Source organism: Rhinoraja longicauda, chromosome 3 (genome assembly GCF_053455715.1).
Source record: "Rhinoraja longicauda isolate Sanriku21f chromosome 3, sRhiLon1.1, whole genome shotgun sequence".
Lineage (NCBI taxonomy): Eukaryota > Metazoa > Chordata > Chondrichthyes > Rajiformes > Arhynchobatidae > Rhinoraja > Rhinoraja longicauda.
Genome location: NC_135955.1, coordinates 73,601,766 through 73,615,137, shown reverse-complemented (window position 1 = coordinate 73,615,137; position 13,372 = coordinate 73,601,766). Strand labels below are relative to the sequence as shown.

The 13,372-nt window shown below is 41.3% G+C and overlaps 1 protein-coding gene across 1 annotated transcript in view; it reads right to left on the bottom strand.

The window, feature by feature from the left end:
* LOC144592093 (solute carrier organic anion transporter family member 4C1-like) overlaps positions 1-13,372 on the bottom strand; it is a 70,122-nt gene that overhangs the window by 7,110 nt on the left and 49,640 nt on the right. Inside the window, exons 10-12 of the mRNA XM_078396431.1 lie at positions 8,058-8,224; positions 3,583-3,647; positions 998-1,135 (exon numbers count right to left, since the gene is read on the bottom strand). Coding sequence (XP_078252557.1) covers positions 998-1,135; positions 3,583-3,647; positions 8,058-8,224 — 370 coding nt within the window. The remainder of the gene's footprint in view (positions 1-997; positions 1,136-3,582; positions 3,648-8,057; positions 8,225-13,372) is intronic.

Sequence of the window (13,372 nt, the reverse complement as noted above, 5' to 3'; positions counted from 1 at the left end):
TCTTGTTTCTAGTTTGATAATCCATGTGGGAGAGATCTTCGATTGGTCTGATCATTCATAGGAACATAGAAACATGGAAAAATAGGTGTAGGAGTAGGCCATTCAGCCCTTCGAGGCAGCATCACCATTCAATATGATCATGGCTGATCATCTAAAATCAGTACTCCATTCCTGCTTTTTCCCCATATCCCTTGATTCCTTTAGCCCTCAGAGCTAAATCTAACTCTCTCTTGAAAACATCCAGTGAATTGGCCTCCACTGCCTTCTGTGGCAGAGAATTCCACAGATTCACAACTCTCTGGGTGAAGAAGTTTTTCCTCATCTCAGTCCTAAATGGCCTACCCCTTATTTTAAAACTGTGACCCCTGGTTCTGGACTCCCCCAACATCAGGTACATTTTTCCTGCATCTTGCCTGTCCAAACCTTAAAGAATGTTATTACTTTCTGTAAGATCCCCTCTCATCCTTCTAAATTCCAGTGAATACAAGCCCAGTCGACCCATTCTTTCATCATATGTCTGTCCCGCCATCCCGGGAATTAACCTGATGAACCTACACTGCACTCCCTCTGGAAGCTGGAACACTTCAACTGGAACCGCAAAACTGGTGTGAAGGCAAGTTATCCTCGATCCTGAGTGATTGGCTAAGAAGAAAAGTCAGAAGCAGTGAAGGCATATGTGTTCCAAAAGGCCTTTATCCTCTCTATTCAACTTTGTGACACATTACTCTTTATCTAGTTAAAGAACTTCCACCTGACATTCATAGTCTTAGAGAAGGCTAGACTTCCTATTGACAGTTTGCACAGGTCTGAGCATCACTTTAAATTCAACATTTACAATTCATTTTGATCTCAAGACTAAAATTAGCTCGGGTGATCCCATTTGGTCAGGACCTTAACTCATGATGTTTCAACTCAAAGAACCATGAAATAAATTGACTACTTAAAGTTTAGAATTTCATTTACATTTTTCCAAATAGAAATTGAGTGAATATTTTACCAATTGCGATAAATAAGAGAGCCATTTTTGGGTTGTTATACGTCCAGCATGCACCTTGATTGCCACATTCATCTTCATTCCATATGATACAGGATTTATCAATCACTGTACCAAAAATAATCGGTCCTGGAATGGCACCTGTAAATTAGCAAAGGAAAAGTTAAAACAGCAGTGAAAGGAATATTGAATATTAATAGAAAATGCTCAAAATACTCATCAGTTCAAGCACCAACTGTGGAGGGAGAAACAGAATTAATGATCAGGATCAATGACTCTTCATCTGAACCTTCAACAAGTCCTTCTTGTTCTGAGAACCTTTGGATTTCCATCATAACCTACCAACTTAAATTGTGACAAAAGAATATTATTGAGTAAATATTGATGCCAATAAAAACAACTGTCCCTGGCTTACCAAGGTGAGGAGATCAGTTCTGGAGAATGGAACAGCCTTTCTCTTCTCAATCCCCAAAATGCATTTCAGACTAAGAACACTCTGCCATTTCCATCTATGAGAAATTTTCTAATTTCTAATCCAATATGATGCAAGGATCATGTATAATTACTAATAGGCGTGAACAGATTCATTTTGATCAAATCATAGTTTTATTCAGAAAATCCATGTAGGGGACTGAATTTCATTCTGAAGAGCTGGCAAAAGTTTGGTCACAAAAAAAATACCCACCAAATTTTTCTCTAACCAATTCTTCAACTATTGTATTTTAAAAAATGACCTTGGCGTAATATGGTTTAAAAACACACCCTAGAAATTATAATGTAGGGACAAGGAACTGCAGATGGCGGTTTATAAAAAAAGATACAAAATGCTGGAGTAATTCAACAGGTCAGGCAGCTTCTCCGGGGAACATTGTTAGGTGACGTTTCAGATAGGGACCCTTCTTCAAACTCGCTGAGTTATTCCAGCATTTGGTTTTTTTCCCAGCAATAACAATGATCTCTCAATCATCAGCTTCTCCCAGCTGTGATCTTGTCAGAACTTACAAGATTCCACTGTGGTTGAATGAAGTACACAGCACCACAGTGCAACATTACAGTCCATCGGTAGACACAAAATGCTGCGGGACAGGGAGCATCTCTGGAGAGAGGAATGGGTGACATTTCGGGTCGAGACCCTTCTTCAGACTGATGTCAGGGGAGTGGGTGGGGCAGAGATAGAATGTAGTCGGAGACAGTAAGACTCGGGGGAGAACTGGGAAGGGGGAGGGGATGGAGAGAGAGGGAAAGCAAGGGCTATTTGAAGTTAGAGAAGTCAACGTTCATACCGCTGGGTGTAAGCTACCCAGATGAACGATGAGGTGCTGCTCCTCCAATTTGCGCTGGGCCTCACTCTGACAATGGGGGAGGCCCAGGACAGAAATGTCAGATTGAGAATGGGAGCGGGAGTTAAAGTGCTGAACAAGAGGGAGATCAGTTAGGTTAAGGCAGACTGAGCGGAGGTGTGCAGCGAAACAATCGCCGAGCCTGCGCTTGTTCTCGCCAATATGCAGGAGTTGACACCTGGAACAGCGGATACAGTAGATAAGGTTGGAGGAGGTGCAAGTGAACCTCTGCCTCACCTGAAAAGACTGTCGGGGTCCTAGGATGGAGTCGAGGGGGGAGGTAAAGGGGCAGGTGTTGCATTTCCTGTGGTTGCAGGGGAAAGTACCTGGGGAAGCGGTGGTTTAGGTGGGAAGGGACAAGTTGACCAAGGAGTTGTGGAGGGAACGGTCACTGCGGAAAGCAGAAAGGGGTGGAGATGGGAAGTTGTGGCCAGTAGTGGGATCCCGTTGGAGGTGGCAAAAATGTTGGAGGATTATATGCTGAATGCAACGGCTGATGGAGTGCAAGGTGAGGACAATGGGGACTCTGTTCTTGTTACGAATGGGGGGAGGAAGAGCAAGAGTGGAGCTGCAGGATATCGAGGAGTTCCCACCAGTCTTATTGTCCCCCTTCTCAGTTCTCCCACCAGTCTTACTGTCTCCGACTACATTCTATCTCTGTCCCGCCCATTCTTTCTCTCCAGAGATGCTGCCTGTCCCGCTGAGTTACTCCAGTATTTTGTGTCTGCCTTCGATTTAAACCAGCATCTGCAGTTCTTTCCTACTACAGTCCATCACTGGACTTGCATTGCCAAATGCCACCTATGCAAGAGGACAGGTCCAGACTTTTTGAAGAACATTGCAGGAATTTATGAGGTCAGGATGTTTCCCTGGTTTAGTCCAGTTGCACCTACTTGGAGTCAGTGTGCTTCAGCCCTGTAAATGTATGGGTTTTCAGGTCTGAACATGCTGTGGGCATGATCAGTTGTGATATTCAGCATGAACACCAGTTCCATATCACCAGTTCTATTTTCTAGTACCAGTATCCTCAGAAGGCACATCCCGAAATCAAGACCCTAAGGCTTAATAATAAGTTTCAGGAATGACGTGAATCTAATGAAAATCCAAGGAAATTTGGAGTGACCATGTTATGTGATTAGTTTCACTCAGGAAAGCCACATTCCATTTATAAATCAGGTTTTAAAGATGTATTTAATTTTATATTGCAGAAGCTTTCACAGTATTAATGTAATCATGGCTGCTTCTTACCCAGGAGCCGTACAAAGACCCAATTAATTCCTAATGAAAACGAGCGTTGGCTACTTGGAACACACCTGCAAGCAAATAAATCAGGAAATTCTTGTTGATTAATTAACAAAAACAGAACATATAAATATTATATATGAACACATAAATATTAGTGAGGATATATACCAAATAAAAGTATGGTGGAGATTTCTAGGAGCAAAGAATTTGCAGGAGTCAGTCAGGATGTTGCGTTTCTTCAGTAAGATTATGAACACATTCTTGAACATTTTTATCTGCCTGCCTGGTAATGACATAGCCTGGACTCGTGTGTCTGTATCTGGAGACTGGCAAAGGTGTGCTCTGTCACAAAGTGGCTGATTTGAATGTCAATGGAGCCTCAATGTTCACCTGGGAGACAACTCAGAAATCAGTTTGCTTGTCCTTCTATAAATTAGAAGTATTTTGCAAAGATGGTATTGGTGGTATTTTTCTCGGTGCCTTGTGATGTTGGTAACTATGGCAGACTGGCACACCATCACTACCAGCACTCTAAGGAATACTGCAGGGGTGGGAAAACCAAGTTCCTCAAATGCCACCTATTTCTCACTGAAATCAAGTCGTTGAAATTGTTTCTTCACATTGCTTGGGTGACCTTACATGAGGAGCAAGTTAGAGAAATGCTCGAGATGTACTATGGCTACTTGGATAGAATAACTCTTGAGGGATTCGAGAGGCAATATGACTTTGAACTCTGACGGAATATGACTTTGAACTCTGATGGAACTCTTTGAATAGAGTGATGGAAACATCAATCTAGACATAAGGACGTGGTGAGTGGCCCAGCGGCAGAATTGCTGCCTTACAACGCGAGAGACCCGAGTTTGATCCTGACTACAGGTGGCATCTGTGTGAGTTTCCTCCAGGTTCTCTGGTTTCCTCCCACATTCCAAAGACGTGTGGGATTGTAGGTTAATTGGCTTCTGTAAATTGCCCTACAGAATTTGTAACTAGTATACAGGTGATCATTGGTCAGCATGGACTCAGTAGGCTGAAGGTTCTGTTTCTACGCTGTATCTCTAAACTAAACTCAACATTGGTACCATCTTTGGAACACTCGAGGTTGAAAATGGATTGTTGATCAGATAGGTCCAGGTAGAACAAGGTGTTTCTGAAGTGTAGAAACAAGAAATGCAGATGCTGGTTTGGAAAAAAATACGCAAAGTGCTGGAGTAATTCAGTAGGTCAGGCAGTAACCATGCAGAACATGGATAGTTGACGTTTTGGGTCGGGGCACTTCTTAGGCTACAATACTGGTATGCACAGGAACATCGCTGTATAATACTGTGGGCCTATTTAGTGAGGGCCTACATTTGGTGAGGGGAAAGTGGTACTGGCAATATATATATACAGGCATGGGGCAGTAATTGGAGTAATGAGAAAGGGGCAGAATGATTGAAACGTCAAGAAGGCTGAGTGGAACAGTAACTACTATGGCATTTGTGTCTTTAAATAAGACAAATATATTTATCTGGTTGTACACATTTAAAGTAAAACACATTTCTCAAGTGTGGCCTTCAGAGGTGGCATGGTTATAAATTTAGCCTCCGCACATAAATGTTGTATAGAAATGCTGATCTGTTCATGGTTGAACTGGCACAGACAAACAGTTACAAGTCACATGCCTCATGGCATCCCTAAATCAACCATTCTGTGAACTAACCACGCAAGCTGGCTGGGGTGAAATCAGAAGAAACTCAACACTCAAGAAGACCTAAAGACACTGAAATCTTAATCTTAAAAGCAGGTGGCATGCTAAACCACTACTGTTCTTGTCAGAAATTCTGTGATGCAAAATGAAAAGTTGCTTGAGGTCAGAGGCATAACTCAGCTCCTAAAGTTATGACTGCTGATGTCGATGTTTCAAGTGCTTGCCATTGTCCACTGAGGATGAATGGCATACAGAACTGTTTGTTCACAAGGCAGCAAGTAATGGGGCGCCATGTCAAAGCAATAAATTTGCCAGCATTCAGCTGCATATAAATGTACCAATTTTGCAATTGGTGTGAATTTACCCAAGAAATAATTCTGGGTAAAATAGGCTGCTTGTTCCTCGAGCCTGATCAACCAATTAATATGATCAAGGCTGATCGGATTATAATCTTTATTCTATATTCTCATTTATTCTCATTTACCCACAGTAACCACTCACCCCATGTTTAGCAATATTTAAAGACTGCTTTTTGAGGAAAAGTGTTCCAACGTTTCTTGATTCCGAGAGAATCATGCACGAGCACCTAAAACCTTCTGAACTCTGCCTTTACTATAACATTATTCTTCTTTTTTTTTTCCCTGCCAAAATGGACAATTTTTCAATTTCTAATATTATGCCCCATTCACTAGATCTTTTGCCCATTTTTATAACCCATCTATATTCTTTTGTTGCCTCTCTACATACTTTTCATAACTTACTTTCCTACCTTTCTTTGTGTCTTCAGCAAATTTAGCAACTATACTTTCAGTTTTTTCATCTAAATCATTTATATAAATTGTAAAATGTTGAGGCCCCAGCACTGATCCTTCTGGCACACCACATTGACATGTTAACCTCTGAACATCTAGGCATAGCAAATCCACCCTCACACACATAGATCCCCCTTATCCCCCTGTACATTACTTGCAAAGAAGTCCAGCAAACTAGCCAAATGTGATTTCATTTTCACAAAACCATGTTGACTATGCCTGATTCTGTTGAACTTTCCAAAATGGCTTGTAAATAATATACTCAATAATAGCTTTTACATTTTTCCCTATGATAGCTAACTGGTCTGCTATTTCCTACATTCTGTCTTCCTCCCTTATTGAATAAAGGAGTCACGTTGGCTTTCCTTCCATCTCATGTAATTTTCACTGAGAGAATTTTGGAAAAATTAAAAGCAATAAACCAACTATCTCACTACTGATCAAGAACAAGTACAACATAAAGTACTGAGCAGAAATGCCACAACATGACCTGATCTGAATCCTGGATATTTTATCAGAATGCACTTTCAACTTGTACATGATTTATATAGTCAGATCCCAACAAATCTGGGTCAGTTAGTCATGCTCTGCTCTGGGTGACATAATGTTGGTTCTGTCTCAATGATTAAGCCACTCACGCTGCTCTGCATTATGCAAGAAATTTAGGAGAAAAGGTCGGATGTTAGCAGAGGGATTTCTAGCTTGATTCTGGGCTCGGCATAGGCAGGTACGATAGCCACAAGCAAAACGCAAATGTTTTTCACAGACTGGGGAAATATGAATAACACTGACTGTGTTTTGGGGAATGTACAGCTGGCCACCCATGCCATGGAAAATACAAGACATTAGTTAGCAGAAATGTGCTTTTACTTCTGCAAGATCACCAAAGATCAATGCGCAGCACAGAAGCTGCAAAAGTAATCAGTGCTAAGTGTACTGTGCACAATTCAGATTGAATGCCCTTTCAATATATACAATTAATGTCTATATTCATACAGGAAGAAGATTGTCACAGGCTTGTCACTTCCTTCCATCCAGCTGATCTTCACAGTGCATTGCATTAAGAAGGCTGGAAAGATTGTCAAGGATGCCTATTACCCTGGAGATTCACATTTTTCTCATCTACTTTCTGGGAGAAGATACAGGAGCTTGAAAGCTCAGACACACCCCATTCACAGAGGAGCTGCCACACACTCTTACTCTCTTACCTTCCTTCCTTCTCCTCAGAGATGCTGCCTGTCCCGCTGAGCTACTCCAGCTTTTTGTGTCCATCTTCGGTTTAAACCACCATCTGCAGTTCCTTCCTACACACTCTTACTCTTAAAGTCTACATCATCCAATTTTTCATTGTTGTACTTTAATATATTTTTTGCACAACTCAGGCCTCACAACTCTTGCACCATTCTGTTCTTTTGCACTTATTGATGTATTCATTGTTGTATTTATCATTGTTGCATGCATACTGCATATACTACTCTGTAACCTTCATGTAAACTAGCCATTTCATTTGCAGCTTGGTTTATATGACAATAGTTGAATTTGAATCAGAAACTAATAAATAATATGTAAAACCTTATTTAGTTTGGTTTAGTTTAGAGATACCGCGTCAAAACGGGCCCTTCGGCCCATCGAGTCTGCACTGACCCACAATCCCCGTACACTAGCACACTATGGACAATTTCCAATTTTTACCAAAGCCAAATTAACCTGCAAACCTGTACGTCTTTGGAATGTGGGAGGAGACCCCAGAGCACCCGGAGAAAACCCACGCAGTCACGGGAAGAATGTACAAACTCCGTACAGACAGCACCCGTAGTCAGAATCGAACCCAGGTCTCTGGCGCTGTAAGGCAGCAATTCTACCGCTGCGCCACCGTGTTGCCTCTTATTTCTTGACATACCGCAAAGCATTTTACAGTGCCAATTGGTTTCAAAATACTATGGCTATGTCAAGAGGGTATTGAATATACAACATACCTGAGAATAGCCGTTGTAATTGCCGTGCTTGTCATGAATGTAAAAACGACAGCGAACAAAAATAATCCCAAAAACATGGGCATGTGATTACATGCCGAATCACATCTCCCTCTACTTGCATCGTAATCAAAGATATTTTGGGGGATACAAGCACACCCGTCAAAAACCTGTAATACAAAAAGCAAACACAATTTAGACATCCAAAATATCCCCAGAGTTGCCTCTACTTTGCTTCAACACTGCTGCAGAAACTTTGTTTCTGACAAACCTTCGATATAAGTTATGGTGATGAAACAAGAGCGACAGCTAGAATGCCAGGATTTGCAAATGGTTATCTTTTTTGTTTTGCATAACTGTTTAATATTACTAAGCCACCTAGCCCACAGCTGGATTGTTTTTTGTCTCAAAAAATATTTCAATTAGTACTGTGTTCTGAGGCAAGCTTGAGGCTAAACATGAACTATATTTGGACATTCTAAAATCTGCCAGAGAATACATAGCCATATCTACTATTCCATGTAATACGTACAAACGTAATATATTTGATTTTAGTTATAGATTTTAATTTACATCTCAGAAATTCAGGTGCATTTGCTTTTTAATACATACCTGGAAGCGACACTGGTCTGGGATATATGCTTCCTGCTATTTACAGCACCGAAGCATTTGATGTATGTTAAAAGTCAACAGAATCACTCAGTAAATATGCATGTGAAATGTTCAATCATCAGCAAAGGTAAGGAGGATGAGCCACGGTTGGTCATTTAGCTGAAACTTGATTTTCTTCAATAATTATCAAAACTATCTCTACCTCTACATAATTTTCCTCCACACCCTTTGATTTTTCCAATATCCAGAAATCTATTGATCTCAATTTTGAAGGGAACCAATAACATCACAGCCCTCATGATTCACCACTTTTGATGAGGACATTTCTTCCCATTTTAAACCTACTGTATATGCTGCTGTGACCCTCGTGTTTGTTTTAATTAGGTCACATCTTATTTTCCTTTAGACTAAAGATTAGAGGTCTTGCTTACTCAATCTTTTCTCTTATGACACCTGCAATTGCTGGAATCAGTCTTTTTTTGTGAATTTTCATTGCTTTCATTCTGTAATTTGAATATCCTTTTAGATAAAGAGACCAAAATTGTGCTCATTAATCAAGGTATTCATCAAATTATTGGTATCCTATATGTAATTGTATTAGGATGACTTTATAATATATATGTATATTTTTTCCTCGTTACCCAATGTACCAGCATGTTAACTTTGCACCAAGATATCAATGTATCTTTGAGCATCATAATTTTCAACTATCTCACCATTTACAAAATACTCAGAATTTCTGTTTTTCATATTTTTTCACATTTCACTCAATTTGTCCTTGATCAACAACTCCATTTGAATCCTTTTTGCATCCCCATCACTTTTCATATTACCACTTAGCGTCATGGCATCAACCAGGATGAACATGCCATATTTGGCATGCCAATATAATTGTTGAAATAGGTTGTAAAGATTTTAGGCAGAGGCTCCTGTGGTGTCCAACAAGTCACAGAAGCCAGTCTTAGAATGGCCTATATATTACTACCTTTGGTTTTCTATCGGTTAACCAACTTTCAATCCACACTGGTACCCTCTATTCCAAATGCTCTCACTTTGTTCGGCAACCTCCAGTGAACCTCATTGCACATTTCCATTTTTGACCTTTACAATGGAAGAAAGATTGTTTACTGTATGTAGCAGCTGACAAAAGTTGAGCCTAGATCACTATTCTGAATAACTCTAAGCACTGACATCCTATGGCTGGGATGAATGACTTCCATCACCTACAACCATCTTCCTCGGTGCGAGGAATGGCTCTAGCCATTGGAGTCCTTGTGCTTTGATGTCCATTGATTTCAGATGTTCTACATTAATGTAATTTTGAAAATAATTAAACAGAAGTAGAGTAAAAATGTACTTCACAATGTATAAATGTCTTTCCCTCCAGAAATTGCTAAAAGAAACTTTCCGGAAGACATGGTAAAGAATGCTTGAATGAAAGAGTTTGAGCAATGAACTTCTGAATATTTTATGACCATCCTGAACAGTTCAGATTGATATCCAAATATTACTAGGCCTCTTGTCAGGGTTGGAAAGAAAAAAGAGAAATAAAGATTTTGTGTCTATCTTGCTTGTGGATAGTTCTTCATATCATCCTTGGTCATGTATGCTTGTTGGTAATCTATGTTTTTGTGAACCATCACATTTAAATACAATTCAACCCCTAACCAGTGTTTGAAAACCTGGACTTACAGTGGGGGTGGAGGTTAATGAATAACAACTAGAAACAACTAGGGTGGCACTTTGCTGCCTTACAGCGCCAGTGACCCGGGTTCGATCCTGCCTAAAGGCGCTTGCCTGTATGAAGTTTGTACGTTCTCCCCGCAACCTGCATGGGTTTTCTCCAGGATCTCTGGTTTCCTCTCACACTCCAAAGATGTACAGGTTTGTAGGTTAATTGGCTTGGTATAATTGTAAATTGTTCCGAGTGTGTGTAGGATAGTCTTAATGTTCGGGGATCGCTGGTCAGCGTTGACTCGGTGGGCCAAAGGGCCTGTTTCTGTGCTGTATCTCTAAACTAAACTAAACTAAAATGGGACTCTTTTCTCTTAACCTTGGTGATACTTTTCTAGAATCTTGACATCCTAGGTGCACTGATCACATAAATGATCACAATAATTGTGATAACTACTAGATCACATAAATGAAATCAAGGTGAAGATTTTCTAACAAGTTGGTACAGCTTAGTATAATAAGATGTATTGCCTTGAAATAGAATCATTCATGAAATCTTGTGCTAACATAATGCTTTCTGGGGGATGCATGCCAGTAGGTTCCAACACCATTTGTAGGAGCCATTTACACTTAATTTAGTTACTGTCATTGTATTATGGCTATGTTTAATATTTCTAGTTTCGGTCTTTTTTGCATGCTTGTTTACGCTACGAGGACATAAGAAAACCAAACTCGCAGAGCATGATCTTGAAAATACGTAACGGGGAGTGTACATATCTGTGGAGGCTTGTTTAGCCATGGAGATTGTGGGTCAGTTTAGTCTCGGAGGATGGAGAGAATACAGTTTTTTACCACACTCGCGCCAGCCACACTCGCGCCAGCTACACTCAAGGGCCACATGGTAACGACCACACGATTTTTACTGTATTGTTTGAAGAAGAAACAGTAGATAAGAACGAAAAGTTGTGAATTACTCTTTTGATTTGTGCTACTTTAATAAAGACCAACTAATCAAGAAACAGCGTTTGGAAGATTTGTTTTTGTTATCTCAGAGTGCTGTGTGTGCATAAGCCATACCTCCATTCCATCCCCGGACATGAGAAAACCAAACTCGCAGAGCACGACCTTGAAAATTAACGATGTTGTGAACTTCTACAAGATAACGTGCTCAGCTAGCGATTGTTTACCATAGGTACTGGCCGAAGACTCTCAGCCTTGGAATTAATGATGTGTTTTGAAAAAATACTCATTCTGTTTTGAATTCTTCTGGTGTTTATGGAACATAGCGATAAGCACCAATTCATCATGGATCTTCCATCAGGTAAGTATGAAGAACCGCTACAGGAGGGAGGTGCCGAGCAAAAATCAAGAAGATATGGGAAAAAAAACACTAAACTTTCGGAGAAGGGAGAGGCAGCCTATCTGGAAAGATGCCAGAAGGGTAGAGAAATGTTGTGGAAGCAAGCCATTGTGGCGGCTCCCGAGGGTCGGGCCATACCACTCACGACCCCTCGGCACGGGAATGGGTCGATCCAAGGAGGCGGACTTCGGCCGGGAGTATAAAGGTCAAGGACCGCATGACTCTCATCCCCCTTGCAGTTCCAGCTAGATACAGTAAACACACTTTCGTTAACCCTGACTACTTGTCGTTATTTCGGCCTACTTGGCACACTACACCATCAAATTAATTGAATATCAGAAGGAACTAATGGAATCAGATGAGAATGCGAACATTGTACAATCTAATCTGGATCAACTACTCAATCTTTGCCATGGGGTTGAAGAAAAACAACACTCAATACCATGTTTACAACTACCAAAGGAGCAACTTGAATGGCACACTCAGTGGTTCCTAGGGAATTTTTCGATGGTTTCATGGCTGACGTGGAGAATTTGTTGTCTGAAACCATAGCTCAAACATTGCATTATACAGTAGAAGGTGCGATGCAACAAGGCGTTGAAGTGGGAGAAGAAATTACATCCTAGGATAGTGTCCCAAACGATTCAACGCAAAGATCCAGACGTAAATCTGGTTCTGTAGCCAGTTCAACTACGAGGTCTCTGCTCAAATGGAAGCTGAACCTGAGATGGCTGCTCTCTCGCTAGAAGCTGCCGCCTTAGAGAAAAAATATGAGATTGAGGGATAAGAAAAATAGGTGAAGAGGCAGGTAGAACAGCTGAAGAGGGTGAAGGAACGGTTGGAAATAACCACAAAGCTGGCAGCTTCGTGGCAAGGAGGGACATACTGGAAGGCCAAAGATCAAAATGCGGCTCAAGAGTATCTCAGAAGAAGAGTCCCTTAGTCCAAGAAGGAGCTACTAAGCTGGAAACAGCAGCTAAAGTCAACCCACAGCCAGAGCCAGTCTGGTCTCGTGATGCAGAACTGGCACTAAGTAAGTGGATGGCCGACAAAACTTCACCAAAGCAACCGGGCGCTAGACTGAAGCAACCAACCTTTGGGATGTCTGTTAATGATCGAGATGGGCCAACCCAGTACTCTTCTCAGAGGCCTGTTCATCAGCCACCTGCACCCAGCCAGAGACAAACAACTGATTATGGGACTCATGACAAACTTTATCTGGATCGATCTGCACTAAACCAGGTAGTGCAGGAAAATAACTGCAGATGCTGGTACACATCGAAGGTATTTATTCACAAAATGATGGAGTAACTCAGCAGGTCAGGCAGCATCTCAGGAGACGTTTCGGGCCGAGACCCTTCTTCAGACTGATGTCAGGGGGGCGGGACAAAGGAAGGATATAGGTGGAGACAGGAAGATAGAGGGGAACTGGGAAGGAGGAGGGGAAGAGAGGGACAGAGGAACTATCTAAAGTTGGAGAAGTCAATGTTCATACCGCTGGGCTGCAAGCTGCCCAAGCGAAATATGAGGTGCTGTTCCTCCAATTTCCAGTGGGCCTCACTATGGCACTAGAGGAGCACAGAAAGGACAGACTGGGAGTGCGAGGGGGAGTTGAAGTGCTCAGCCACCAGGAGATCAGGTTGGTTAAGGCAGACTGGGCGAAGGTGTTGAG